At 47.0% G+C, this 25633-nt stretch overlaps 1 protein-coding gene across 2 annotated transcripts in view; it reads left to right on the forward strand.

Moving 5' to 3' along the window:
• The window catches only part of MYOF (myoferlin), a 150466-nt gene that overhangs the window by 122064 nt on the left and 2769 nt on the right, over positions 1-25633 (forward strand). For both annotated transcript variants that reach the window (XM_028098591.2, XM_028098592.2), the window contains 13 exons: positions 1613-1624; positions 2964-3062; positions 4544-4669; positions 6296-6451; positions 6890-6981; positions 10722-10892; positions 11445-11593; positions 13737-13876; positions 16012-16100; positions 16191-16286; positions 19744-19885; positions 22375-22474; positions 23602-23792. In XM_028098591.2, coding sequence (XP_027954392.1) covers positions 1613-1624; positions 2964-3062; positions 4544-4669; positions 6296-6451; positions 6890-6981; positions 10722-10892; positions 11445-11593; positions 13737-13876; positions 16012-16100; positions 16191-16286; positions 19744-19885; positions 22375-22474; positions 23602-23792 — 1563 coding nt within the window. The remainder of the gene's footprint in view (positions 1-1612; positions 1625-2963; positions 3063-4543; positions 4670-6295; positions 6452-6889; positions 6982-10721; positions 10893-11444; positions 11594-13736; positions 13877-16011; positions 16101-16190; positions 16287-19743; positions 19886-22374; positions 22475-23601; positions 23793-25633) is intronic.

Here is a 25633-nt window from a genome sequence, read left to right on the forward strand (position 1 = left end):
TCAGCACTACCACAAGAGAGGTGAGAAATAAGTACTTGGGGCAAGCTGATAAGTGTTTGCTGGGCAGCATGGACGTTCCTATGTGGCCATTTCAACAGTTACCTTCCAATTCCAGTGCTTAAGCAGTATGTCAACAGCACTCAGCAAAATGGCTTCTCCAAGGACAGTGCATGTATGTATATGTATGAGAAGGAAGTGCATGAAGCTGCTTGGGCCTGTGGGGACCTCGGGCTAAAGACTGGAATTCTCCTTTCAGATTCCTTCTAATACTAGATTTTGGAGTGAAAGGCGATCTTTAAACAAATGTGATGGTTCTAAGTAAAAAGGAGACTCTTACCATGGAGAAACCATAAAGCAAGTTACTCCCGTTAACTTTTCTGAGTGAACTAATGAGCGGACGGGCGTGAATAAATTCTCCCATGTTAATCCTAACGTTTAAAATCAGGCATCATTTGTTTTGAGTTGTGCTTTTAAACTCATGACCTATTCTTTTCTTTGAAATATTTTTAAATAGCTGAAAATAGATGTGAATAAACAGACTTTTAAAATCTTTTTTAAAAATTCAGGAACCATTCGTGGAACATGAGTGCCCTTTAGGCATAGAATGCCTCTCTCCAAAATCTCAGTTTGGCTATGATTTAACCCCTAATCTTGCTTCGGGATGAATCTACTATAAGGAACTGTTACAACTGCGTGTCTCTCTGCCCCTCTTGGCAGTTCTGTGTGCTGGATAAATGTCAGTCAGAAAACAGTGAGGACACTTACAGAGGAAGCCCGTGGCCACCTCATACAACAGCTGTAGGGAGTGCCTGTAATGAGCACTCTCCTCACACGAGACAGGAACTTGGAGTTAGGATTTCAGAAAGTGGGTCTAGATAGCAGTCCCTCAGACTGCCCCTGAGAGTGAACTTGGGTGATGTGCCACCAGCAGCACCAAGCGAAAACTCAGGCTCCACACCCTAGCTCACCATTCTCTCTTCTCTTGGGTGTGCCCTGAGATCAGGGGTGGATTCTCCATGCAGAAGCTCAAATGGAAGCATTTGACCATGAGAAATTTGACTTCTTAGAGCAATTTTGATGGACGCATCTGTATTTGGTGCTATAACAGAGGCATGGGGAGAAAGCAAGGAAAGGTACCCTATGTGATGAAATTGTAGCCATGCTAGACACAAATATCCCATGACAGGAGTTTTTGAAGGGATAAGAATTAGGCCAAGTTGAGGAATACTTTAGGAGCTAAATGAAATGAAAACTTTGGGGCAGGCCAATGAGCATCTGTACTACCAGGCCCCCCGCCCCCCTCGCCCCCCACTCCCGTCTTGTGACCATTGTGCCGGCAGCGAGATTCTCTCTCGAAAACATGGGATGTGTGTGGCTACCTCCAACCTTTTCATTTTAATACTGTTTGTAACTCATTTGCACATTTTCAGAGAAGAAACCAGTAAGGTGTGTTTAATTATGAGATCATCCTGAATATTCTAAATAATCGATCAAAAATGTTGATAATATAAAGTGTGCATGAAAACTAATTTCTCCCTCTTTCTCTTCAAACCTGATGCTCATGGGGTCTCCATATGGTTTGCCCTCTTCCTGTGCAAAATGTGATAAACAGCTGACAGAAAAGGTAACTCTTATACATGCTTTGCTAGATTTCAGATTCATTTTAGATTTTCTGCCTATAGCGGATATGTAAAGAGACTTGTTTAAATCCAAGGTCGGGTTACTGACTATAAAGGGGAAATAATTGTGTGTGTGTTTGTGTACATATATATATGGTACATAGATGAGAAGTAGCTTTTCTTGAGTGTGCAATGAGTGGGTCTGATGAGGCTCTATTCTTGTCAAAAATCGGAGTGGAATTTATAGCAGCCTTTTATAAACTACAGGCTTCTGCATTTCAAAAATGTTTGACAAGTGACTCTGATACGCGGTCTCCTCTGTGCAACTAAGAACCATGTGTCTAAACCAGAGGTTCTGCCACTGGCTGCACATTGGAATCGCCTGGGGAACTTATGAAAGCATATTGGATGCCCAGGACTCACCCAAGGGTGGGCTGGGAGCTACTGATCTAAAGGACCCAGAATGCCTCCCTACTTTTGTTTCACATTTTATCATTTTTAATATATTTTTTAAGATTTATTTATTTGAGAGAGAGAGAGACAGAGAGCATGAGCAGGGGGAGGGGCAGAAAGAGAGGGAGACAAGCAGACTCCCCGCAGATTGGGGAGCTGGATGCAGGGCTCCATCCCAGGACCCCAAGACCATGACCTGAGCCGAAACCAAGAGTTGGATGTTTAACCAACTGAGCCACCCAGGCACCCCACATTTTATCATTTTTAAAGCTCTTTCTCCTAATGATCTTATCTGAAATAACTCTCTGGAGTAGATGGAGATAGGTAGTGTTGTTATCCCACTCAGTGGATCAAGAAATTGAGGCTCAGAGAGATGGGTCAAGTTGCCCAAGCTGGTATGGCTTGTAACAGGAGGTTATGGCTTATAGTAAAGGATGGGACTTGAATTAGAACCAGGCTTTCCACCGTTCAGCTTAGCTTTGTTTTATAATGGATTGCTGGCTAAAACAGTTAAAGAAATGAAATAGTAGAAAACATATATGGGAGTTTAATCTGTATATATAAATATCAAGTGAACAGGATAAAAAAGTAAAACCAGACTAATGATTAGGTTGTGTCTATAGAATTTAAGCAATCATCTAGGAGAGCGGTGGGCATTTGAGCCAGACACATTTCATTGGCCGCCAGCGATGGTCCTTTCCCCTGCGGCTTCTGGGTGAAAGAATGGTGAATGCTGAATCCGTTGTGCATGTCAACAACATCCTATCCTGTCTCCTCGTTCAGGTTCAGAAGTACCTATTTCTCTTACCCACGACATGTGGGTTTTCCTGCATTGATTAGAAACCCATGTCAACACTAAAGGTTATTCCATTTTGATATGTCTTTTATTAGGAGGAAGAAATCGTTGACTGGTGGAGTAAATTTTATGCTTCCACAGGGGAACATGAAAAATGTGGACAATATGTTCAGAAAGGCTATTCCAAACTCAAGGTACCTGGGCCTATACTGCTTTGGGTGAGGGATCAGCATCCATTAAAACTGACCAGAAGGTCCAATGGGGAAGGGCCAGTCCTCTTGCAATGGGCTTTGCTTTTGCCAAGATTCCAGGAGCCTGAGGACAGCTGTTGACTTACGTTATGTGACTGCCACTTGGGGGCTTGGGGGCATCTGATAGAGGGTTGGGAATTGACATCACACTGATTAGACCCACAATTATCCAGTTCGTCCCAGGGAATCCTAAAAGTCATGCTCTTGCAGAACAGCATACAACGCCAACATGCCTTATTCTGTCCTCCAAACAGGCATCTGTTGCACTAGCTGAAAAGTTGATTCTGTTACATGGGTGTAACATCCCATCAGAACCGTGGGCGCATGTGTCCAGGAAGAAGGCGAACTGTTGAGCTAGACAGATCTGGCTACCTGTGATCTCCTGGGTTAATGTTTTGAGTTTCCAATTCTTCATTCCGGTTTTTAGTGTGTAATTAATGTGCTTAAGTAGAAGCAAATGCTCATGTTTTCAGAACATTGCATGGGAGAAAAAAAATCTTTAAAATGAGAAATATCTGGCCATTAAAATGATGTTCCCCATCAAAGTAGGAAAACCCCACATATTTCCATGTTATCATCATAACATCTCAGTGCAGCTTAAGAAACACTAGCATGCAAAGAGCGACTTATTTAGAAAAAGGACCAAACTGGTGGAATAGATCAGTCCCAGATCCACCCTCCCTCCTGCCTGCCTCCCTTCTCATTCTTGTTCCTCCTCTTCTTCTGGCTTTTTACGGAGGTATAATTTACATACAATAAACGACTCCATTCCATGGGTTGTGATGATGGTATACATCTATGTGAACCACCTCCCAAAACAAGGCAGAGCCACATTGCCATCACCACGGAGAACTCCTGTGCACCCCTTTCCAGCCAATTATCCACTGCCTCCCATCCTGCCCGGAGGCAGCTGATCTGGTTTCATCGCCACGGGCTGCTTTGGCCTGTTTTCATACTCCATAGAAATGGGCTCATACGGTATGGATTTTGTGTGTGTGTTTGGCTTCTCTAGCCCAACACTGCCATTTTGAGATCCATTCTGCTGTCCTGTGTATCTGTCACTTGTCCCTTCTTACTGCCGAGCGGTGGTTCACGGCGTGGTTGTACTGCCGCGTGGGTGTCCCTTCTCCTGACGAGGAAGCTGCTGCAGACCTTCTCGTACCGTGGGCACGTGTTTCCATTTTTCCTGGATAAATACTTAGGAATGCAGTCTCTGCATCATAGAGTAGCTGGGTATTTAACTCAAGAAGAAACAGCCAGATGTTTTCCCCAAGCGCTTCTAGCCTTCCACCCTCCTGCCGGTGATGGGAGGGTTCCAGCGGCCCCATCCACATGCCCAGGCCCACTTGGTACTGCCGGGCTTTTTGATTTTAGGCTCCCCCTGTGTTCTAGTGGGAAATTAAGAATCTTTGGATGGCTTTCAGATATACGACTGTGAACTAGAGGATGTAACAGAATTTGAGGGTCTGACAGACTTCTCGGATACTTTCAAGCTGTATCGAGGCAAATCAGATGAAAATGAAGACCCTTCTGTGGTAGGAGAGTTTAAGGTGAGTAAAAGGTGGGGTTTTGTGCTGTTTCAAATCCACCTTTAATTTCTTTATAGACCTAGGATAAAGGATGACCAGCCCTGCGGCAGGGACGCGTCTTCTGCCACATGAAGGACGCTAGAAGCCGATGACAAGGAGAAGGGCCACTGGGGTCAGGGGTAGAATCCTCCAAGTTATTCTCTGTACCTTTCTTTCGCCCTGCCCAAGCCATCCAAGCCCGGGCCCTGCAGATTCAGCCTCTCCGAGCTCCATCCCACCGCCTTCTCCCAGGCCTTCCGCGGGTGCCCTGCCGAAGCTTCCCGACTGATGGCCCTCGCCACCTTTGTGTCCCACTCCCGTCCATTCCTCACGCTGCCCAGTGTGATGGTGGCTCTTGTCTACCAAAAGATGCTGGGTTTCCACGGCTCAAGTCTTAACTCCTTCCTCAAGGCAGAGCTGGCCTTTCCCAAGCCGCTCGGCGCCCTGGACGCCCCGCCCTGCTGCTCAGGACCTCTCCCCGGCCCCAGACACACCACGTCCTCTCACGACGGAGCCTTGGGACAGGCTCTTCTGCCTTCCCTCCTTGACCAACACCTACTCATCCTTTTCAAGGCCGGCTCCAGGGTCCCATTCTTTGTGACGCGTGCCCTGGGCGCTTCCGGCGGTGTCACTCGCTCCCGCCCCGGGCTCCCGCGGCTCTGGGGCACCAGCCACCATTAAAGCACCTTCCAGCGGGCAGGGGTCGGCGGGGCCAAGTCCCGGGCAGCTGTGCTCCTGCCGCTGACCCTTCCCCACAGCAGCCGGTCTGCCCCAGCCGCGCTCTCCACGTCCCCATCCCTGCGGCATCCCAGCAAGCGATCCAGGAAGGCCCGAGAGGCAGACCTGTTTCACATCCCTGTGCCAGACTGGGTTTCCTGAGTTCATGTTTGGGTCCCCCGTACCTGGCACAGAGGAAGGAAGTGCTTACTACATGCTGCTTTGCTCAGTGACAGTAGCTGGAGCTAAGACCCACGGGGTCTGAATCCAACGGGACCACTTTCTCTTGGGCTGACTAAAGCTAGTTTCAAGATAAGGTTTATGGCCTGACAAGCTGGCCTGCTGGCTCTACTCATTCAGGAAACATTTCTTGCACCCTGGCAACATGTCCAGCCCTGTGTTAGGTCTTCGAGATAGAGTGATGAACAAGACATAATTCCCACCCTCAGGAAGCTCCCAGTCTCATGAAGGGGTGACGCCAGAAAAGGGAAATCATCCTTTGTACATTAGTGGGTTTAAAAAATAATCAGTTTTATTCCGATCTTCAAAATACGTTCAAACTTTCACTCCTCACCCCTTCCTTTGCTACCATACTGATCCAACTCCTGCCTAGATGTGTGCCTGGTCTCCCTGCTTCGCCCTGCCCCTTCTTCTCGCCTGTGATCTGTTCAGTACTTTCCTTACCATCACTTCACGTTCCCCACTGGAATTACGCAAAGTGTAATCGACATCGTTTCTTTCACAAAAGGCAGCCCTGGCCACCCAAACCGCCCCCCACCCCTGCCGCCGGCCCCAGCGGCTACCCTCCGAGTGTATACGGTTGGGAGGGCAGGAACCCTCTGCCCAGGCCACCGCGGCCCTTGTGAGGACATTTGTGTGTCTCTCCCTTAGGGCTCCTTTAGAATCTACCCCCTGTCGGATGACCCCAGCGTGCCGGCCCCTCCCAGGCAGTTTCAGGAATTACCTGACAGCGTCCCACAGGAATGCACGGTTAGGATTTACATTGTTCGAGGCTTAGAGCTCCAGCCCCAGGACAACAATGGCCTGGTAAGAGTTTGGGTGTGGGGCCTTCTCCTGTAGCAAGATAATTACAGTCATCAGCCACAATAATTGTCATGTGCTTTCTTTTGGGGCGTCAGTTATCTCACTAGGGGGAAAGATACTCTATCCAAACAATGTATTCAGGAGGATTGTCCCAACGGGGATTTATCTGAGAGTTTGAAGGGGCTTTGGATCTTCTGGTTCATGCTTTTCATTTTACAGATGTGACCTCGAGGAGATTTGCTGGGTCCCTCCTCCCTGCCACCGCCTCTTCACCCCACATGGCTTCTCTGCAGGCGGCTGGCTGGGTGCTGCAGGTGCCCCAGCCACCAGCTTTTCATCAGGGTGGGAGTGGGTGTGGAGGCTCCCCTGAGTCTGCCCCAGAAACTGCCTTGAACTTGCACCCCATGGTGACACAGCTTGCCATCTGTTTTGTCCCCGCAGTGTGACCCTTATATAAAAATAACACTGGGCAAAAAGGTAATCGAAGATCGAGACCACTACATCCCCAACACCCTCAACCCGGTTTTCGGCAGGTAATGAACATTTCTAAATGTTTATTGGTCATTCAGTTCTCATGGCTTCTGTGGGGAGGATGTGACATGTGCCAAGCTCTGTTCTAGGGCCCAAAACCGTGACTACAAACTGGATAGACATTTTAGGCAGCAGAGCAGGTAGTAAATACATGATACGTGAGCGCACACCTGCAAGTGCCAAGTGCCGTGGAGAAAATAAAGCCAAGTCATGAGATGGGCTTCTCTGAGACAGATTTGCTCTGAGCCCGGGAGGTCGAGGGGGCAAGGAGGCCGGGGCCGGGGTGGCACAAGGCCCGGAAGTCCAATAAGTTTGTGAGTTCTAGACAAGGAGGACAGGCAGTGTGACTTACCTGTAGCAACATGTTGGTTCTCCCTCCCTGAATCCAGTTGGGGCCCTGTCCTCTGGGACATTCTGATTCTACCATTTTGATCCAGCAAATGGATTAATGACGCTGTTAGCAAAACTGAGGAGGGGGCAGAAGGTGGTGGGGTGACAATGCCCCTCTGTCTCCTTTTCCTGAAGACTCTTGAAAAAGCTGTGGTTTCTTCATAGTTGCCACTTTAGACTTGTTTCTGGGCTGTCACACTGATATCATCCAGGGGAGGAGATCCTTCTCCAGGAGAAGGCAAATCCACAGCACCTCTAAAGGGGACCCATATTTTTCAGCTATCAAGTGCTATCCACATTTAATAATAGCTAATATTTGCTGAGCTTTCACTGGCTGCACACCCTCTGCTGAGCCATTTATATGAAACATCTCAGAAATGTCACCACTCTGAGGTGCTCTTGTGTCATCCCCGTGTGACAACAGAAGAAACTGAGGCACAGAGTGAACCAGTGCTGCATGGGCTCGGCTGGTAAAAGGCAGAGTCAGGATTGGAACCCGGGCCATCTGACTGCAGCAGCTGTGTGGTACCCACATTAAGGCTCTGTGGCGGCCACCATCTCATTTTCATGTCCACATGCAGCCTCTCGGCAGGACAGGGCCAAGGTCAGCAGCCCCCCATTTGCTGGTGAGGGAAATGCAGTGCCAGAGCTCTGTCGCCAGAGCTAGTACATGCTAGAGCCAAGATTGACGTGGAAATTCCTGACCAAGCCCCAGCTTTTTCCAACACCCCTGGGAAGGCTTCATATTCATGGCAAAGTATAAATGTGTAGCATAAATGTTCTTTGTACAAAACACTGGTGAAAACGGTGTTGTTTTCCCAGAACCTTTGCCAAACGGGAAAATACTTTGTTCTTGTTTGATGTGTGGCCTATATTTTCATTTCTGGCTTGACCGTCTTGCCCATCCTCTTCTTTTCTACTCATGTTTGTTGGTTTGTGTCCTTATGCATTCTCCCCTGCACGCACGCGCACACACAACCCCCCCCCCCGAAGTCTTTGTCACTCAGAGCCTCTCAGGGTCGCACGCGCTATTCTCCCTCACACGTCCTCACGCCCTGTGACATACGCACACACAGGACCTCACGCTCACTCAGCTCCTGGGCATGCGCACGCACGCACACACACACACACACCCCTCTCTGCTGCACACCCCAAAGCTGCATGCCGGGGCCAGGGAATGGAAGTAATCCTCTGGCACGGCAGTATGATCATTTTCCTTTTCTTCCGCTGATCCAGCCCTGAGGTCTAGACAGGAAAAGGCACGCAGGGCAGGAAGGAGGGCTCCATGTGAGGGAGACGGGGAAGCAGGGGAAAGCCAGCGTTTACGGCCGAAAGGCAGCCCCATCTGAACCGCACGTCTCAGAGGAGCCAAGCACAGGCTTAATTAAGTGGCAGGAAAAGTCTTTGCTCTGAGCCACCCTGGGAGGAAGTGATGCTGTCAGGCTCTGCTCTGCCAATCTGTGCCTGGTGTGTGGGCAGAATCCCCCTCCCCAAGGAGATACTGGCTCCGCAGTCCCTTGGACAGCTTTTTGTCTCTGGCCTCAATCTTAAGGGGGTGACTTCCTTCTCAGCAGAGACCCTCAGGGATTCTGGGGAATTCAGAAAGGAGCAACCTTTCCTATGTGCTCAGCCATCGTTTGGCATATTCTTATCCCATCATAGCAACATCCAGATCAGAGTTCAACAGAATGGTTTTTTTTTTAAGATTTTATTTGAGAGTGAGAGAGCATGAGAGGGGGGAGGGTCAGAGGAAGAAGCAGGCTCCCCGCTGAGCAGGGAGCCCAATGCAGGACTCGATCCTAGGTCCCCAGGATCATGACCTGAGCCGAAGGCAGTTGCTTAACCAATGAGCCACCCAGGCACCGAGAATGTATGTCTTCTATAGAATATTAATTGGTGTTCCAAGAAAAAAAGTATTCTTTCATCAAACTGAGACACCTGGGTTAAAAAAGATAGTAACTGTAGGACTTCTCTGAGCCTTTAGTTTGACCAGAGTCACTCCAAAAGAAGTGGTTTTCAACCATATTTGACCAAAGAATTCTTTTTCTCAAGGGACACATATTATGTCTCCCTTGGAATCCAGTTCTAAAAATGCGATTATTATGGGGCACGTGTGGATTCAGGGCTTCATGTGTGGTCATGATTCATGCGCCTTTTCTCATGTGGCTGCCTGCCTCCTGCAGGCCCCTGCCTGGCTACAGCCATCTAGAGAAGCCACTGAGATGAATCCAGGAGACATCCTGGAAGCTTTCCTCCAGGGTCCCAGTGGCACACATCCTTCTGCTCAAATGGATTAACATTCCTGGCTTTGGGGGCAGGAACCAGTCCACACACCGGAGTGCAAGGAGAAGGGGGGAGGGATGGGAGAGCCTCTGACAGTTTTCCTTCAAATTTATTGAGCACCTACTACGGGACCCATACCTGTGTGGATGGTGCAAATATAGAACCAAACCTCACCCCTCCGGAGCTTGTGCCATTCTTGTTTATCAGCCTTTCAGAACCTATGCCACGCTGCTCACCTGCCATGGGAAGTACTCTTTTATCTTTATCTCAGATGTGTTTGCATTTTAATATGGATTCCAAAGAAAAGCATATGGCAGACCAGAGGGCCTGGGTGGAGGCACTGAGCCTTCTTGGCCCCTTGCACATCACACTTTGTTGGTGCATACCACTCACCATCCCCTGCCCTGTGCTCTTGTGGGGGAGTCAAGGATGTTCCATGGGGTAGTGGTCTCTGTCGAGGCAGAGGGAACATAGCAGGGGCACAGATAGGGGGCTGTAAATCAGGGTGGTGTGTCTTACTAATCTCCCAGCTGGGCAGAGACGCCTGGGTGCCCCAGTTAATAGGCATGTGATAATAATGTTAATAAGATTATAATGAATAACAATATTATAGCTACTGGGTTTTCAGCGATGCAGTCATGCCAAATGTTTTCTAAACACTGCTCCACCTGACCCTTAGAACAACACGGGATGGTAGGTATTCCTGTCACTATTTTACAGGTGAGAAAGCTGAACACAGGGAGAAGGGCTAAATGGCCAAGGGCCCCACAGCTAGTAAGCAGCACGGTTGGGATTCAAACATAGGTATTTAAGCCGTGCTCTTCCCATGAGCAAGCATATAACCTTGTATTGTTCTTATTACTAACATGGACTGCTTGTCAAGTGCCCCCACACACTGGCCCCCCACCTTGCTGTCCCAGTCACCACGTTCTCCTCCAGCCACCGTCACCACCACCTGGGGATTCTCTGCACAAAGCCCTGGGTTTTTTGGTTTTTGTTTTGTTTGTGGGTTTTTTTGAGAGGCCCGCATAGAATCATGGATATTCTAACCTTGCATTTGTTTATTTAGAATGTACGAACTGAGCTGCTACTTACCTCAAGAAAAAGATCTGAAAATTTCTGTATATGATTATGACACTTTTACCCGTGATGAAAAGGTGGGAGAAACAATTATTGATTTGGAAAACCGATTCCTTTCCCGGTTTGGGTCCCACTGCGGCATACCTGAGCAGTACTGTGTGTAAGTTGCTTGGGCCACAGGTGTAGATAATTCACTCCATCTGACATCAGTACGTGGGGAAGCCTTGGTTCTCTGCTTCAGTGCCTGTCTTCCCTGAGCCCCTGCTCCTTTGAGTCAGATACATACTGTTTTTAATAACAGGACTGTCTTTGGGAGAATAGGGCCATAGCATTGCCCCCACCCCCCACCCCCCGATTAATTTTGTGATGTCCATCTTTCCCTAAGTGCTGTTCGGCATCTTCCTACAATATCTAATGAGATACAGCTTGTAATTTCTAGTTTATAAGCTTTTGTGATTACAGCATGTAGGCAAACCCCTCATTTTTATGGAGGAGGAAATTGCAGGGAGGAGGGAAAGGATCCATTGGCTGAGGCCAAAGTAATTGTGGATTTTCGGTCTGAAATAGATTTCTAGACAAGAGTCAGAGGGCAGAGCACAGTCCCTGCTCCCTCATTACATGGGCACGTCTGTAAGTATATGAGTATATGCGTGGGAATCCAAGAAGGACCTGTGTGCCCACGGTAACTCTGGGTGTGGAATGTTCTTCACAGTTCTGGAGTAAACACCTGGCGAGACCAGCTGAGACCAACACAGTTGCTTCAAAATGTAGCCAGATACAAAGGCTTCCCACCACCCATCCTTTCCGAAGATGGAAGCAGAATCAGATATGGAGGGCGAGACTATAGTTTGGATGAGTTCGGTAAGTGCGTAACCAGAGACCGCAAGCTGGTTACAAAGTATAGCAACCCATCTCTACTGCTAGGTCTGCTTTGGGGGCGGGGGGGTGGCGGGGAATGGGCAGAGCAGTGCCCTAATTATACCACAGGAGACCCCGCACACATGGCTATCTAACAAAAGCGCCATTATAGCAGAGTTCTGCGGTCTTGTCAAGTGTCAAAGTGTACACATTTTCTTGTCTGTCTGATGTTTCACTTGACCTTTTTAGGTCATAACCATTTGCGCTTTGAACACAGAGTTCTAGTAACTACCTACTTTCTATGTAATGCATAATTAGCTCATAATTTAGCTCAAAAGTGCTCAGGTGGTAGTGCAAGAATTTCTCTCCCAGGCTTAGTCCATCGTTCTTCCAGCCCTTCTCTGAGAAGGCCCAGGGATGCGGGGGGTTGATTTGAAGAATCTTCTGAGTTCACATCTGGCCCATGTCTGAGCTTGGGATCTTGCGCTTTCTCCAGCAGTAATTTATAACACAATCTGTCCTGACACATAGCCAGCTAGCTGCACCACGACAAAGCCTGAAGGAAGCTTAATAGAGCATAAGAGCTACAGTGTTATTCAGTGTTTTGTAGGGAGGGAGGCTTCCCAGAGCGGGTGGCAGTGGGACTTGCCTTGGAGGGTGCACAGGATCTCCAGGGAGGGCTGAATACAGCCCCATGGGAGTAAAGGTGCTTTCCCGATCCTCAGCTGTTTATTCTCAACATTGCAAGAAACTATGTTTTGTCCTTCCATTTGAAGAGGACTGAGTCAATACCAGGGATGATGAGATGCTTAGGAATTGCTGATGTTGCTCTCAACATAAGAACTTGCAAAAGGGATTGGGAATTAACTGGCAAGCAACGTGGCCTTATTTAAGAGTACCCCCAAATAAACAACTCCCCCCAAACTGTCTCAGTAACAAGGCTATTGTTACCTAACAAATCACCCCACAACTTAGTGGCTGAAAAACACCCATTTTGTTTTGCTTACGGTTTTGCAAGTCAGGAATTCAGGAAGGGCTCACTGGGTAGTTCTCACCTGAGTAGCCTGTGTGGTTGACTGCTGTCAGATGTTGGAAGGGCCATGGTTATCCAAAGGCTTGACGGAGCTGGGTGTCCAGGATGGAGGTGGGGGGAGGTGTCCAGGATGGAGGCCGGGGGGGAGGTGTCCTGGATGGCCTGCACACACAGCCAGCAGTTGATGCTGGCTCTTGGCTGGGGCTAACGATCAGAACACCTCCTCAGGCCCTTCCAGAAGGGCAGTCTCTAGATACTCATGCTCCCTACATGGCAGATGGCTTCCCTTCGAGCAAGCATCCCAAAAGGACCAAGCAGAAGCTACGTGGCCTTGCCTGCCTTGTCGGAGAAGTCACACAGCATTCTTTCTCCACACTTGAGGGGTCAGCTATGTCTCCACATTCAAAGGAAGACAACAGAGACTCCACCTCTCAGTGGGAGAAGTGCCAGAGAATTTGAGGGTTGGTTTTAAAATGCCACAGTAATGCTAGCTGCTGCAACAATTAAACTTCCACATGTCACTGGCTTAAAACACTAGTTTATTTCTCTGAAATTCACAGTCAGTATTCCAACAGGCAGCAATGCATCATGGATCCAGGCCCTTCCATCATGCGGCTCTGCTCTTCTTCAACTCAGGCACCTGAAGTTGCTGTTTCTTCTGCATCCAAAAGGGAACAGCACCTAGAATATCTTTCATGAGAGGGTTTTATGTGCCAGGTCTAGAAGTGACACACACGTCACTTCTACCTGTGTTACATTCGAGCCAGACTAGGTTGTGTGGCCACACCTAACTGCAAGGGAAGCTGGGAAACAGAATCTGGCTGTGAGCCTCTGCTAGAAAAGTGAATACAGGCTGCTCTCACATACACATTCTGGTGTGTTCTGGCCCCTTTGCTACTGGCAGCCCCCAAGTCAGGTGTGAGACTGGTTGGGGCAGGGCCCATGGTCAAGAGATATTTCTATCCATGACTCCTTCACAGATCCAAGTTTGCACACTGGCCCTGCCTGCCCAGTTTGCCCTTCTGGGATGAAGGGCTACATGACCCTCCGGGCAATCTGGCTGAACAGTTTGCAGATGCCCATCACCTGTTTCAATGCCATTTTCCATTCCAGAAGCCAACAAAATCCTGCACCAGCACCTCGGGGCCCCTGATGAGCGTCTTGCCCTTCACATCCTCAGGACGCAGGGACTGGTCCCTGAGCACGTGGAAACCAGGACTTTGCACAGCACCTTCCAGCCCAACATTTCTCAGGTAAAAGAGCTCTCCCTGTGAAGACCCATCATCCACATCCCAAACACAGTGGCAGGAGCTGACCCAGATTTGCCTCTTTTCTCTCTTTTGGACACTTTTAGATACACAAGAAATAGAAAAGCAACTCAGATTAGCTTTATCCCAAAGGGGAATTTATTGTTAAGCATTTCCCGGTAACTCACTAAATCCAGACAGGAGGGGTGACTATGGCTCAGAACAACCTTGGGCCAGGATCTCTCCCCGTTTCTTGTCTGTTTCTCTCTCAATCTCTGTTAGTCTGCGCTTTTCCTGTGATCACCTTTCTATGTGCCAGGATATTGTAGAGCATTTCTAAGGTTTTTATGTTATAATGTAGCTCCATCTACTTCCAAACAGGGAAAGGGCTGGTTGCCCCAGCTTGGCCCAACTGTCCACCGCTGGTGGGCGGGGTCTGGGGAAGCACTGTGCTCGGCCCGCCTTGGGTGAGGTGGTATGTCTTGAGACCAAAGAGCCAGGGAGGAAGCTGAGCCATTGTGCACCAGGTGGCTCATCACGGGGACCACGTGGGTAGTGATGCAGGAGGGTCAGTCCCCAGGAGCTGGGGAGCAGTTTCCTGAAAAGCAAGGAGAGACATGGCAAATGACAGAATAATCCGCGTGGAAGCTTGTTACAGGGAAGACTCTTGGGCCGTGCCTGCAGAGATTCAGATTCAGTAGGTCTGAGATGGGGGTAGGGAGGCGGAATCTGAGTTTTAACAAGTGCCTGGAGGGGTTCTAATGGAGGTGGCTAGGAAATCACACTTAAAGAAATAGTAATCTAATGGATGCAAATATTGTTGACAATGACCACACAGCAGTGGACAAGCTTATCTCTAAAAAGTGGCCGCAAGTAGCGTGGGCTTACTAGTTTATTTTGTCACTCATTTCTTGCTTTTATTCTGTTTCATGTTTTCGTTTCGTCCCTTTCTTATTTACTCCTTCCCCCCAAAGAGCCCTCCTCTCTCCCTTCCCACCCCTCAATTGAATAAAGTCTCAAGAAATTACAAAATGAGGAAGAGTTCTACGAATCCACACCCCCCTCGATGTGCCCCATGCCGCCCATCACTTCTACCTCCTGGACTGGACCGACTGTGGCTGGGTCATGCCTCATGTTCTGCATCATGCTTGATACCCTACCTTGAGCCCTAGAGATTACTTAGAGGAGAGTCAGGACCAGAGGAAAACTTACCCCTTTTCAAGAGTCCCAGTTAACTCATTTTGATCACCGTGCAGAAGAAGCCAATCTAGTTTCCTTGGTAACCTTCTTAAAGACCAGTCTGAAGGTATAGTCTAAAAAACATCCAAAAACAGTTTGGGGAATTTAAGTTGGTTCATATGGCTGATGTGGTTTGTTAATGGCATTCCTAGCTTGTCTGGAAGAACATTCTAGTCAGATAGACGGCCCCGGTCTGTGGCAGTGGGAGACCTGACAGGACCTCCCCAAGATGGCACCACAAGTGTTATTTGGGCTTTCACCTTGCCTCTTCCTGCAAGCCTCCTCCCAGGTGGTGGACACCAGCCAGCTGATGTCAGGGAGTCCTTAACTTTGGGGAACAGTACTGTTCTTGCTGTTGCTTGGGGTCTCTCCTTTGAAAGTGCCATGTTGTAAGTCTTTCTTTTATCAATTAAATACCATTTTACATTATTTTGATTTTTTTATCTGGAGGTAAGTGGAGAAACTCTTGGGTGTCACAAAATCAGGACTGAGAACAAGTAGGCAATGTGATGAACAGAGTTCTAAGTGAAGGATCCAACTTTCAAGTCATTTGTAAGAGGGTACATGAGCATGTGTGTGTGCGTGTGTGTGTGTGTCGGGGGCTGGGTTAGCGATGGGAAGCCCTTCTTTTATTAGCCAGGGGACGCTCAGACTATGACAAATGTGGGCATATGTAGCCATTGGAGACTCCTGGTGAGAGTGGGAAGTGGGTGGCCTATATGACAGTGAAGACAGATGATTTATCTCGGTTTGCTCCTCTGCTCTACTTTTTTACTTTCCATATGGACTAGTAGATGGGCAGGCCTGAAGAAACAGTTACACCTAGAAAATATGAAAGAAAGTTACAGTCTCTGCCACTTATAATACAACTTAATTTCTTTTTTCATTTTTGAACGATTTAGGGGAAACTTCAGATGTGGGTAGATGTTTTCCCTAAGAGTTTGGGGCCACCAGGCCCTCCTTTCAACATCACCCCCAGGAAAGCCAAAAAGTAAGTAGTCTTGAGACTCCACTGTGTCGGACTGGGGTCTTGGTGCAGGAGCAGAGGAAAAAGCCCACCTTCAAAATGTGCTCCTTTCAGATACCACCTGCGTGTGATCATCTGGAACACCAAGGACGTTCTCTTGGATGAGAAGAGCATCACAGGAGAGGAAATGAGTGACATCTATGTCAAAGGGTAAGGTTAGCATGCTCGTTGGCCTTTGACACACAAGGAATGAACGGACTCTCTCCTTTGTGAGTTACCATCATTCAAGGTGTCCTCTCTAGGATCCTTGGTCAGGTGAAGCTGTTTCGTTCCCATTCGTGCAGTCCGCTCAGGAAGCTCCAGCGAGACACAGGGAGAGAGAATAGAAAGAGAAGAGAAATCTGTATGGATCTTGTTTATAAGCAGAGGTAGCGAATGACTATTAGCACCGATAAATATTTCTACATTTCTCTTTTAAAATGGGTTCAGTTTATTAGCAGCCTTGCTATTTCTTTTAGTCATGCAGTTCATTTTAATCCTTTTTGATACCTTGAGTAACTAGCCCTAGAAACACAACAAGGAAGGCTTTTTAAATTTCAGTTTCTGTATATTTTACTACCAGCAGCTAATGTCCATGGAAAAGACGAAACATTAGCATATTTCCAAAAAAATCTTTGATTCCACCAACATTATGGAATGCCTGCATCCAACATACGAAGTGTCATACCGTTAATCATCCTGTTACTTGTATCATTCAATTCCAAATAATCCATGTTGGTGTTAGTTTCATGTTATAGCCCGATGAGAGAGGTTGAGTACAGAATGGCATAGTGATTAAAGTGCCAGACTCTGGAGCCAAACTACCTGGGTTGAAATCCTGGTATTTTCTCTCCCAGCTGGGCAAATTAGTGAGCTCGCGGTCTCCCATCTGCAAAATGCAGATAAAGATAGTACCTGCTGCTCTGGGATATTCAGAATATTGAGTTACTCAAAGCACTTAGGACAGTGCCTGGCAGATAGTAAACACTATGCGTTATTAGAGCTGTCCAGAGAGACAGAACTAGTGTGTGTGTGTGTGTGTGTGTGTGTGTGTGTGTGTGTGTGTGTGTGTGTGTAGAGGGAGGGGGGAAGGGGGAGAGGGAGAGAGAGGAGTCTGTTATAAGGAATTGGCGCACATAATTCTGGAGGCTGAGAAGTCCCGTGGTCCTGCATCTGGAAGCTGGAGGCTCAGGAAAGCCGGTGGTGTAGTGAAAGCTGACTCCTCCTTCCTCTGCTTTTTGTTCTATTCAGGCCTTCAACAGATTGCATTAAGGCCCACCCACACTGGGGAGGGCAATCCACTTCACTGACTCTACCAGTTCAGGTTCTAATCTCATCCAGAAGCACCCTCACAGACACACCCAGAATAATGTATTATCCGGGCACCCTGTGGCCAGTCATGCTAACAGAGAATGAACTAGTGTTAGCTAGTAGGATTACTAGTCCACATAGACCAAGTTTGGTTCTTTGATATGTAAAAGACAAGACTTGTTGAAATTTAATATATTCATAAAGTGATAACAAAGTTTCCCTTATGATCCCAAGTGGCCTTCAATCAAAACTTTGTTGAAGACATAATTACTATCATTTGGGTTCACTGTAAACAGGGAATGTTTCATCAAGTTCTTCATTATTCTTTCTCATTTCAGGATCTTATTACCATTCCCCAAGGAAAACTAATCCTAGCTAATTATATATATATATATATACATATATATATGCAAATTTATTTGACTGTCATAAGCATTTTTTTTTCAGATCAGAGAAACAAGCGCAAGGAATACTGGACTGAGAGAAAACTCTAATCAAAGAATAAAAGCACAACCTAAAGTACCATGTCCTATTTGGAATTAAAATCTAAATACTATACGTGAAAAGCTGAGTTATGCATAAATAGTATGCCCAGCACCACCGCATGCTGACACAGTGTACTACTAACCCTAACACACATAGTGTTTCCTGTCTGCCACAGGACAGAGGACAGCTAGGACACTTCCCATGCTGGATGCATACGAAGTTATACGTATGTGTACACAAATACAGAGTCGTTTAACTTGTTTTAAAATAAAAATGAAAAGATTCATATTTAGAATTCAGTATGAAAAGATGCAAGAAAAAAACGTGAAGAGCTTCAAAGAGTGAGTGGTCTGAGGAAGGAGGGTGATGGCACTTTGGGGATCTTGTCAGGAGGTGAAGTCACCAAGGTCCTAGCCACAGAGTGTGAACTCTCTTCTGCGAGTTAATTTAAAAGCTTAAAAGTGAATAAAGATGAACCTTTCAACTAATCTAGCTAGTCAGTTAATTAGCAAAAAGGACAACTATTGTAGTTGATATTAATACCACTACTAATAATGGGATCTAACATTAGCATGTGACTTCCCAGTAGTCTCCATGGTCCCTTGAGGCAGGAGAACAGGCCTGGACTTGGGAGTCAGACCAACTTCTTCATTAATACTTAATTCTGTCCGTTACTGGCTGTGTGACCTTGACCTTGGGGAAGTTAGTTATTCTGTCTGGACCTCAGTTTCCTCATCTGTAAAATGGGAAGAATAAAACAAGGCATGCTGAGTACGGCAGACTCTCAGTAACACAATTAAGGATTTTGCCCTTTCCATTCTGGTCCTTCTAAGCCACCATCTTCCATTCTGTCCTCCTGTTGACCATGGGAAGGGAGCACGTATTGTTAACCTCATTTACAGATGGCAGAGGAAGCCCAGAATGGTAAGTGGCAGAGTGAGTTCATAGCCAGGCCTGCCTCCTATCTGGAGGGTCCAGGTATGTCTTTTTTTTTTTTTTTAAACTCCACGGTCGATTGCAATGGGATTCTCCTGGGCCATCAGTGTGGAGAACCATGCCCTCTGCCGCTCTATCAGTCTAAAATCCAGAGTTCTCCTAATCCCTAAACAGGCCCCTTCCCAATAGCAGGCAGATGTGACATCAGCTTCTTCCCCCAACGTTCATTCATTCCTTCAATAGGCCTACTACCTGCCAGGCACAAGCCACAGGAAACTTTCCAAATGTCAAAAGTTAAGATCTTAAATTGTTTATGGACATGAACTTTCGTTGATATGCACATGGAAATAACAGCTTACATCTCCCTTGCTAGTCTCATTAATGCGATCATAGTGAATTTAATAATAAAAAAAAAGGAAGCCCTAAGATGACTTGAGTCATGCCTGTTTTGTTTGCTTAAGTAAAATATGGAAGAGGAAATGCTAAAATTTTGAACTAACTCATATTCATTAAGCCTATCAGCAGTGATGACAGACACTGATGAGTTATAGTTAGGAAGACTAGCATCATAGCCAGCAAGCTTCAGTGTTCCCAAAATAGAAGATAAGTTGTTGATATTTTCCAGAAAATGTCACCTTATCCCTGCTAACTGAAGTCTAAAGGGTTTCCTGCTTTGGTTTTAGAGGAATTATATTTTATTTGGCTATAACCAGTGTTGGATGCAACAGAGCACCTCCCCTTCATAAATCACCCCCAGCTCTGTAGATAACTGGAACCTGCCCAAGAAAAGTGCATTAATTCTCCTGCCCTTCACTCCCCTAATCACTGCACAATTTTGCGGCTAGATTACTTGTCAATCACATGAAGCTAAAGTCTGTTTGCTTCTGCTTTTCAGCTGGATTCCTGGCAATGAAGAAAACAAACAGAAAACAGATGTCCATTACAGGTCCTTGGATGGTGAAGGGAATTTTAACTGGAGATTTGTTTTTCCATTTGACTACCTCCCAGCTGAACAACTCTGTATCGTTGCTAAAAAAGTGAGTTCTGATCTATGCCCATGGGAAGTGGGTGTGCTGGGTCTGCCTCAACAGATAAAGGGAATGTAGGAGCTGCTCAGCGCCTCCGAGGTCATGAGTCTGGCTCCCTCTTGATGCAGGTGGGGAATCTGAGACCCACAGATGTGCAGATACTTGCCTAGGGCCACAAAGCTAAGACAGCTCTTTGTGCAATTCGGAAGGACCAGAAACACAATTGTCCTTCCCTAACATGTGGGCAGTGGGGTATAGGATCCAGTAAAGGGTAAACCTGAGGATCTTGTGTTCATATATGCAACCACCCAAGTATGTTTTTATGTCACAGGGAGACTGATTTCTTCCCATGATAAGCAGAACTGTTTGACTCATTAACCAAACAGAAGCAAGATACTAAAGTAGGTTAAATTTCCCTTTTACCTTCTTTATTAAACCTCAGCATCTGCTTTACCTCCTTCAGAAGCACTTCCATCAAGGTTCAAGGCCCTCATGGTCTTAATTAGTAAGACTCTAGTTAATTACAGAACTCAACTCAAATTGGCTTATACCAAAAAAGTGATTTGTTAGTTCACATTACTAAAAAGTCCAGGTTTGGCTGGCTTAGGCACGTTGGATCTGATGTCTTCAGAAATTGCTCTCACTTTCTCCACCCCTCTCTCTATCCTCTCCCATGGACCTCATTCCCTGGTGAGGCAAAATGGCTGCCCACAGCCCCAGCCCACCTCCTGGCCTCCCAGCAATCTCAGCAGAAAGAGAACTAACCCTGGATGGTGCCAACCAGAGTCCTGGAATTGGGCCTCGGTGTCTCTGCGTGTTTGGGGTCACATTGCCATCCCTGAACCAACCAATGTGGCCTGGGATGCAGTGCTCAGACTGGCCCAGTTCTGGAGTTAGGAACAGAGTCAGTTCTTCCCAAACTGCATGGACTGGAGGAGAGTCCCCAAGGAAAATCTGGATGCTTTTTCCCCAAAAAGGGGGCCTGAAATCTGGGCAGGCAATAATGAGAGTGTCTTTTATAGATCCCCTGTCCCATTCCTGCTCCCCACATTCTATAAACTTTTTCCAGCTCTGCCTGTTCACCTCCTCTCGCAACACCTGATCAAAATGCACCTGCCTCATGTCCCACCTAGCCAGACCCTACCCTCTGCTGGCCCTACTCAGTGCTGCTGGTGTAGGGAGCAATTTTCTGTGCCAAGTGAGATAAATGCCTTCAAAGGGCACTTTCTAGAGACACAGGCTCAACCTGATGTCAAATCATGCACACTTCCAGATGGTGAGGCAGACCAGTGAGAAGGTGAGGGATTTAGAATCAGGTAGGCCTTTCCTCCCTACCCACATCTAGTGTTGGACCTTTCAGTGCCCTGCGTGCCACCTGGAGCGTGACCCTACACAGGACAGTCAGTGAGGCCAGCCAACAGCAGAATGCACTTCCTAGCCCCTCAGAGCCAGGGCCCCTGAGCCCTGCTAAGGGCAACATTTCTGGAATGTCATCTGAAAAACAAGAAACAGGGGCGCCTGGGTGGCTCAGTCAGTTAAGAGTCTTGACTCTTGATTTTGGCTCAGGTCATGATCTCAGGGTTGTGAGATCGAGCCCCAAGTCAGTTGCCTGGGCACGGAGACTGCTTAGGATTCTCTCTCTCCCTCTCCCCACCTCCAAGAAAACAAGAAAAAGAAAAAGGGAAAGAAAAACAAGAAACAACCCAACCATATTTCTTTGAATTCATGAAACACTGGGGGAATCCCATTCTGGGGCCTGAGGCATGTAGGTGTAATTAGGCTGTGGAGGTGTTATTATGTTTGGCTAATATTGTTCGGGCAGAGGCAGAGACCAGAGGTGAGAACTTGGAGGACCCTTACCCAGTCCTCCCTCCACCTAACTTTAGAGTGAGGAATCTGGGTTGACCAAAGCATGTAAAACACAGCAATATTTTTAAAAGCCAAAAATGTCAGGACATTTTAAATCTGTGCTGATAAAACATGAAAGCTGAACCCCAGTCTCCTCACCCCCATGTGAGAAAAGTGTGCTCAGACATCCATGTTGCGGGGGTAGAAGGTCACTGAGCAAATGTGACACCCCAGCAGGTGTTGGTGTGGGCCGGCCTAGAACAGCCTGGCTTTGGGAGGTTAATCTGAGCTGGCCATAGTGGTCTGGGGTGGGGGAGGGGGCAGATATAATCACTCCCCAAACCCCAGGAGTGGAAGCAGGGAGTCACACCGATAGGAACATGGCAGGCGGGAAACCTTCTGTTTGGGAATTGCCTGGGACAACCTTTTTGTCACCTAGCTGGTGGCCCCGAGATTTCCCAGGGAGCCTGGCTACCCTCCGTACCATGGGGTGGGGGACTGGGGGCAAGGGGGAGAGGGTATTAGAGGTGGGTCGCCGAGGAGAACAAAGACCCCGTGCCCTGATGCTGGGGTTTCAACGGACCCGAGGGGAAGGTTTCAGCGTCCAGTAGTCCATGTCATTTGGTTTTTCTGTTTCTCTTGTCTTTTAGGAGCATTTCTGGAGTATTGACCAAACTGAATTTCGGGTCCCACCCAGACTCATCATTCAGATATGGGATAATGACAAGTTTTCTCTGGATGACTATTTGGGTAGGGCTTACATTTGGATACTTTTCTCTAAGAAATTTTACTTTGATTTAGTGAAATCAGTTAAAACCTGGAATCCATGATTTAAATCTCCAGTACTGTGAATAATCCACTGCCTGGATGTCCTCTGGGCAGTGTGGCCTGCCTGCTTGCTGTCTCAAGCCCTCTGGAAATTTCGCACAGTGAACATCACCCTTTTCTGCAGGCCCCACCCACCTTCAAGGGCCCCCAAGGAGGCTCTTGCACCAGCTTTTCTCTTGCCATGAACACTCTTGTTTTCACAAGGGAATGCCTCAGCCCTGCCTCCACATCCAGACTACCCACTTTGCCTCCTCAGCACACTGGAATTGGCTCCCTCCTCCTCTGAGCTGCTCTCAATCCCTTAATGTCACCAGCCCTTGTTCTTTCCCCGGGTCCATCCTCCTCTGTGGTTAAAGGCACCTGTTAAACACCCCCCACCTTGGGCCCTTCCCTTTCTTGGTACACATGCCCCATCACCACCACAATAACATAATACTCTTCTGAATTCCCCTCTCCCAGGCCCTGGGTCTGCCTCATTGGGCTGCTCTGTTTTTCCCTCCCACTCCTTATATACCGACCTTTGCCTTCCCTGGGGTTCTTTGGCTCTTCCCCAAATCCTCATCAATTTACCACCCCCCTCATCAGTTGAAGGTAAAAAGCTTCAATGTTCACCTTTCAGCAAGATATGACTCCTAAACAACAAGCACACGTAGTCTGCGCGCTCACAGTGCCTCTGTTCAGGGTAGCTTGAGACCGCTATAAGCACATTCCAAATCTGCGTTTAGTGGACATCTGCGTATAAGTGCACAAACATCTATAGATGTTTAATTCTTTTGAGCTTGTAGAAGAGCTCTGTTTATGTTTGTATCTTTGAGAAATAAACCGTGTCACCCTCTGTGAGACACAGAGCAGTGGACAGACATTTCTTCTACCACTTTCCATCCTATCTGGAAGGAATTTTAAATGTCTACCAGGATCCCGTTCTCTAACTTACCCATCACCTGCTCAAAATCACTGTCTGCCTCTCCTCTGACAAGAACATTCTGTTCACTTGTGAACAACAGCTGATCCATTGAAGCTTATTTGGGTCTAATTGTTTCCTTGGCCAGGTTTCCTGGAACTTGACTTGCATCGCACCATCATTCCAGCAAAATCATCAGAGAAATGCAATTTGGACATGATTCCAGACCTCAAAGCCATGAACCCCCTTAAAGCAAAAACTGCCTCACTGTTTGAGCAGAAGTCCATGAAAGGCTGGTGGCCGTGCTATGCGGATAAAGATGGCTCCCGCGTGATGGCTGTATGACTATTTCCCAGTTCGGGGTCATTCATTCCTTTTGTCATTTAGGCTCTGCCCTCTCTCAATTGATGCCAGATAAGATAAGGAAGTGTTAAAGTGGTGAGACCTTAAGTTACAGGAATGGTTTGTACTGGGATCACAAGAGAAGGTGGCAGATGCCGTGAGCATCTGTTTGGGGTTGTGTGGAAGGTGGAGGGACTGGAATGGTAGAAAAGCTGGGACTCTGAGTGGCTAACACTATTGCCTGAGGACCCTCCTCCACCGGGAAGACTAAGTTATCCTGAGCTTTCAGTACAGTTCAATACAGAAAAAGGAACTTCGAATTCAAACTCTTCTTGTTTAAAAAAAATAAATTTAAAAAGGTGGAGGAAGCAGGGAGCCCTGACAGCCACTGGACACAAAGGCCGAAACTTATAAGCAAGTCTGGAGAACTCCCAAATAGACTGTGACAGAGAAGCAGAAGTCCAGGTTGCCATGCAATGTCACAGAAGTCTACCTCATTCATCATGTAGTATTGCTATTAATAACAGCTAACATCCTAGATCATTGACTAGGAGATAGGCAACATGCTAAGTGCCTCGTGTTTTTTTAAAACAATTTTGAGGTATAATTTACACAAAATAAACCGCACCTATTTATGGTGCACAATTGCATGAGCTTTGACTGATATAGACACTCCTGAAACCACCACCAGAATCAAGATCCAGAACATTCCCACTGCTCCAGAAGTTTCCTTGTGCCCTTTGCAGTCTACTATTCCCTCCACTCCTGGCCCAGGAAACCACTTATCTGTTGTCTACCACTAAAGAGTAGTTTACAAATAATCTCACTTAGTTCTACTGACAATTCCAGAGAGTAGACATTATCTCCATTTTGTAGATTCAGGAAACAAGCTGGGATATAACATTATATGTTAATTATGCTTCACTTAAATTTTTTTAAAATTTTATTTAAAAAATACTACTACTGAACTAGGTAAAACAAAAAACAACCCCCAAAATAGACTGGGAGAGATGTAGCAACTTGCCATAGTCAGACCCCTCATTTCGTCTGACTCGTCAGTATAGGAGTCATCTGGCTCCACCACGGAGCCAGTTGTCAGGGCTGGGGTCCTCAGACTGTTAGTGACCTAGTGGGCATTCCAGGGTCCTAGAAAGCCCATGACAAGCCTGGCCATAAAAGTGGACAACTTTCTAGACCTCTTTTGGCCTCAGCATCCTCAAGTGCACAGGAGGGTCATCACAGTACCTGCTTTATAGGGTTGCTGTGAGCATCACACAGGATTATCCACGTAGAAGCCTTAAACAGTGTCCAGAGCATCACTTAGGAACCTGTACGAACACAGACGTAGCATTCATTTGTTCATTCATTCGTACATTCAGCTAGTGTATACTGAATACCCATGGAGTGCTCTCCCTGCCTCGTACAGTGGGGCGAGCATGGTTAAGCAGGAAGCATGGAGGCTCCCTTGGAGCCCATAGTTAATGCTCAGTAAGTGTTCCATATTGTTATTAGCAGTATTTAGGTTAATCTGGTCCAAATAAAGTTACAAAGGACAGTGTGTGAGAAGGCAAGGAGATGGATATGAGAAAGTCAGAGGATGGGGCACAGAGAATGAAAAGCAGGGAGCAGGGGGAGGGAAAGCTGTTTGTCGTCTCAGTTTCCCACAATGGGTCAGTTCAGAAACACATGGAAGAGGAAATGCGATGAAATCTCTTGAGGAAAATTTAAGGCAATCTAAGGATTGTTTTACAAGAATAAAAATCATTGCTCAGGGACTACTCCTTGGGTTGAAATGAAAATATTTGTGAAACGTGATGTCATGTGTTTAACCTGTTCTG

The sequence above is a fragment of the Eumetopias jubatus genome, unplaced genomic scaffold (genome assembly GCF_037043125.1).
Source record: "Eumetopias jubatus isolate StellerSeaLion01/CBP00866 unplaced genomic scaffold, mEumJub1_p1.0 scaffold_17, whole genome shotgun sequence".
NCBI lineage: Eukaryota > Metazoa > Chordata > Mammalia > Carnivora > Otariidae > Eumetopias > Eumetopias jubatus.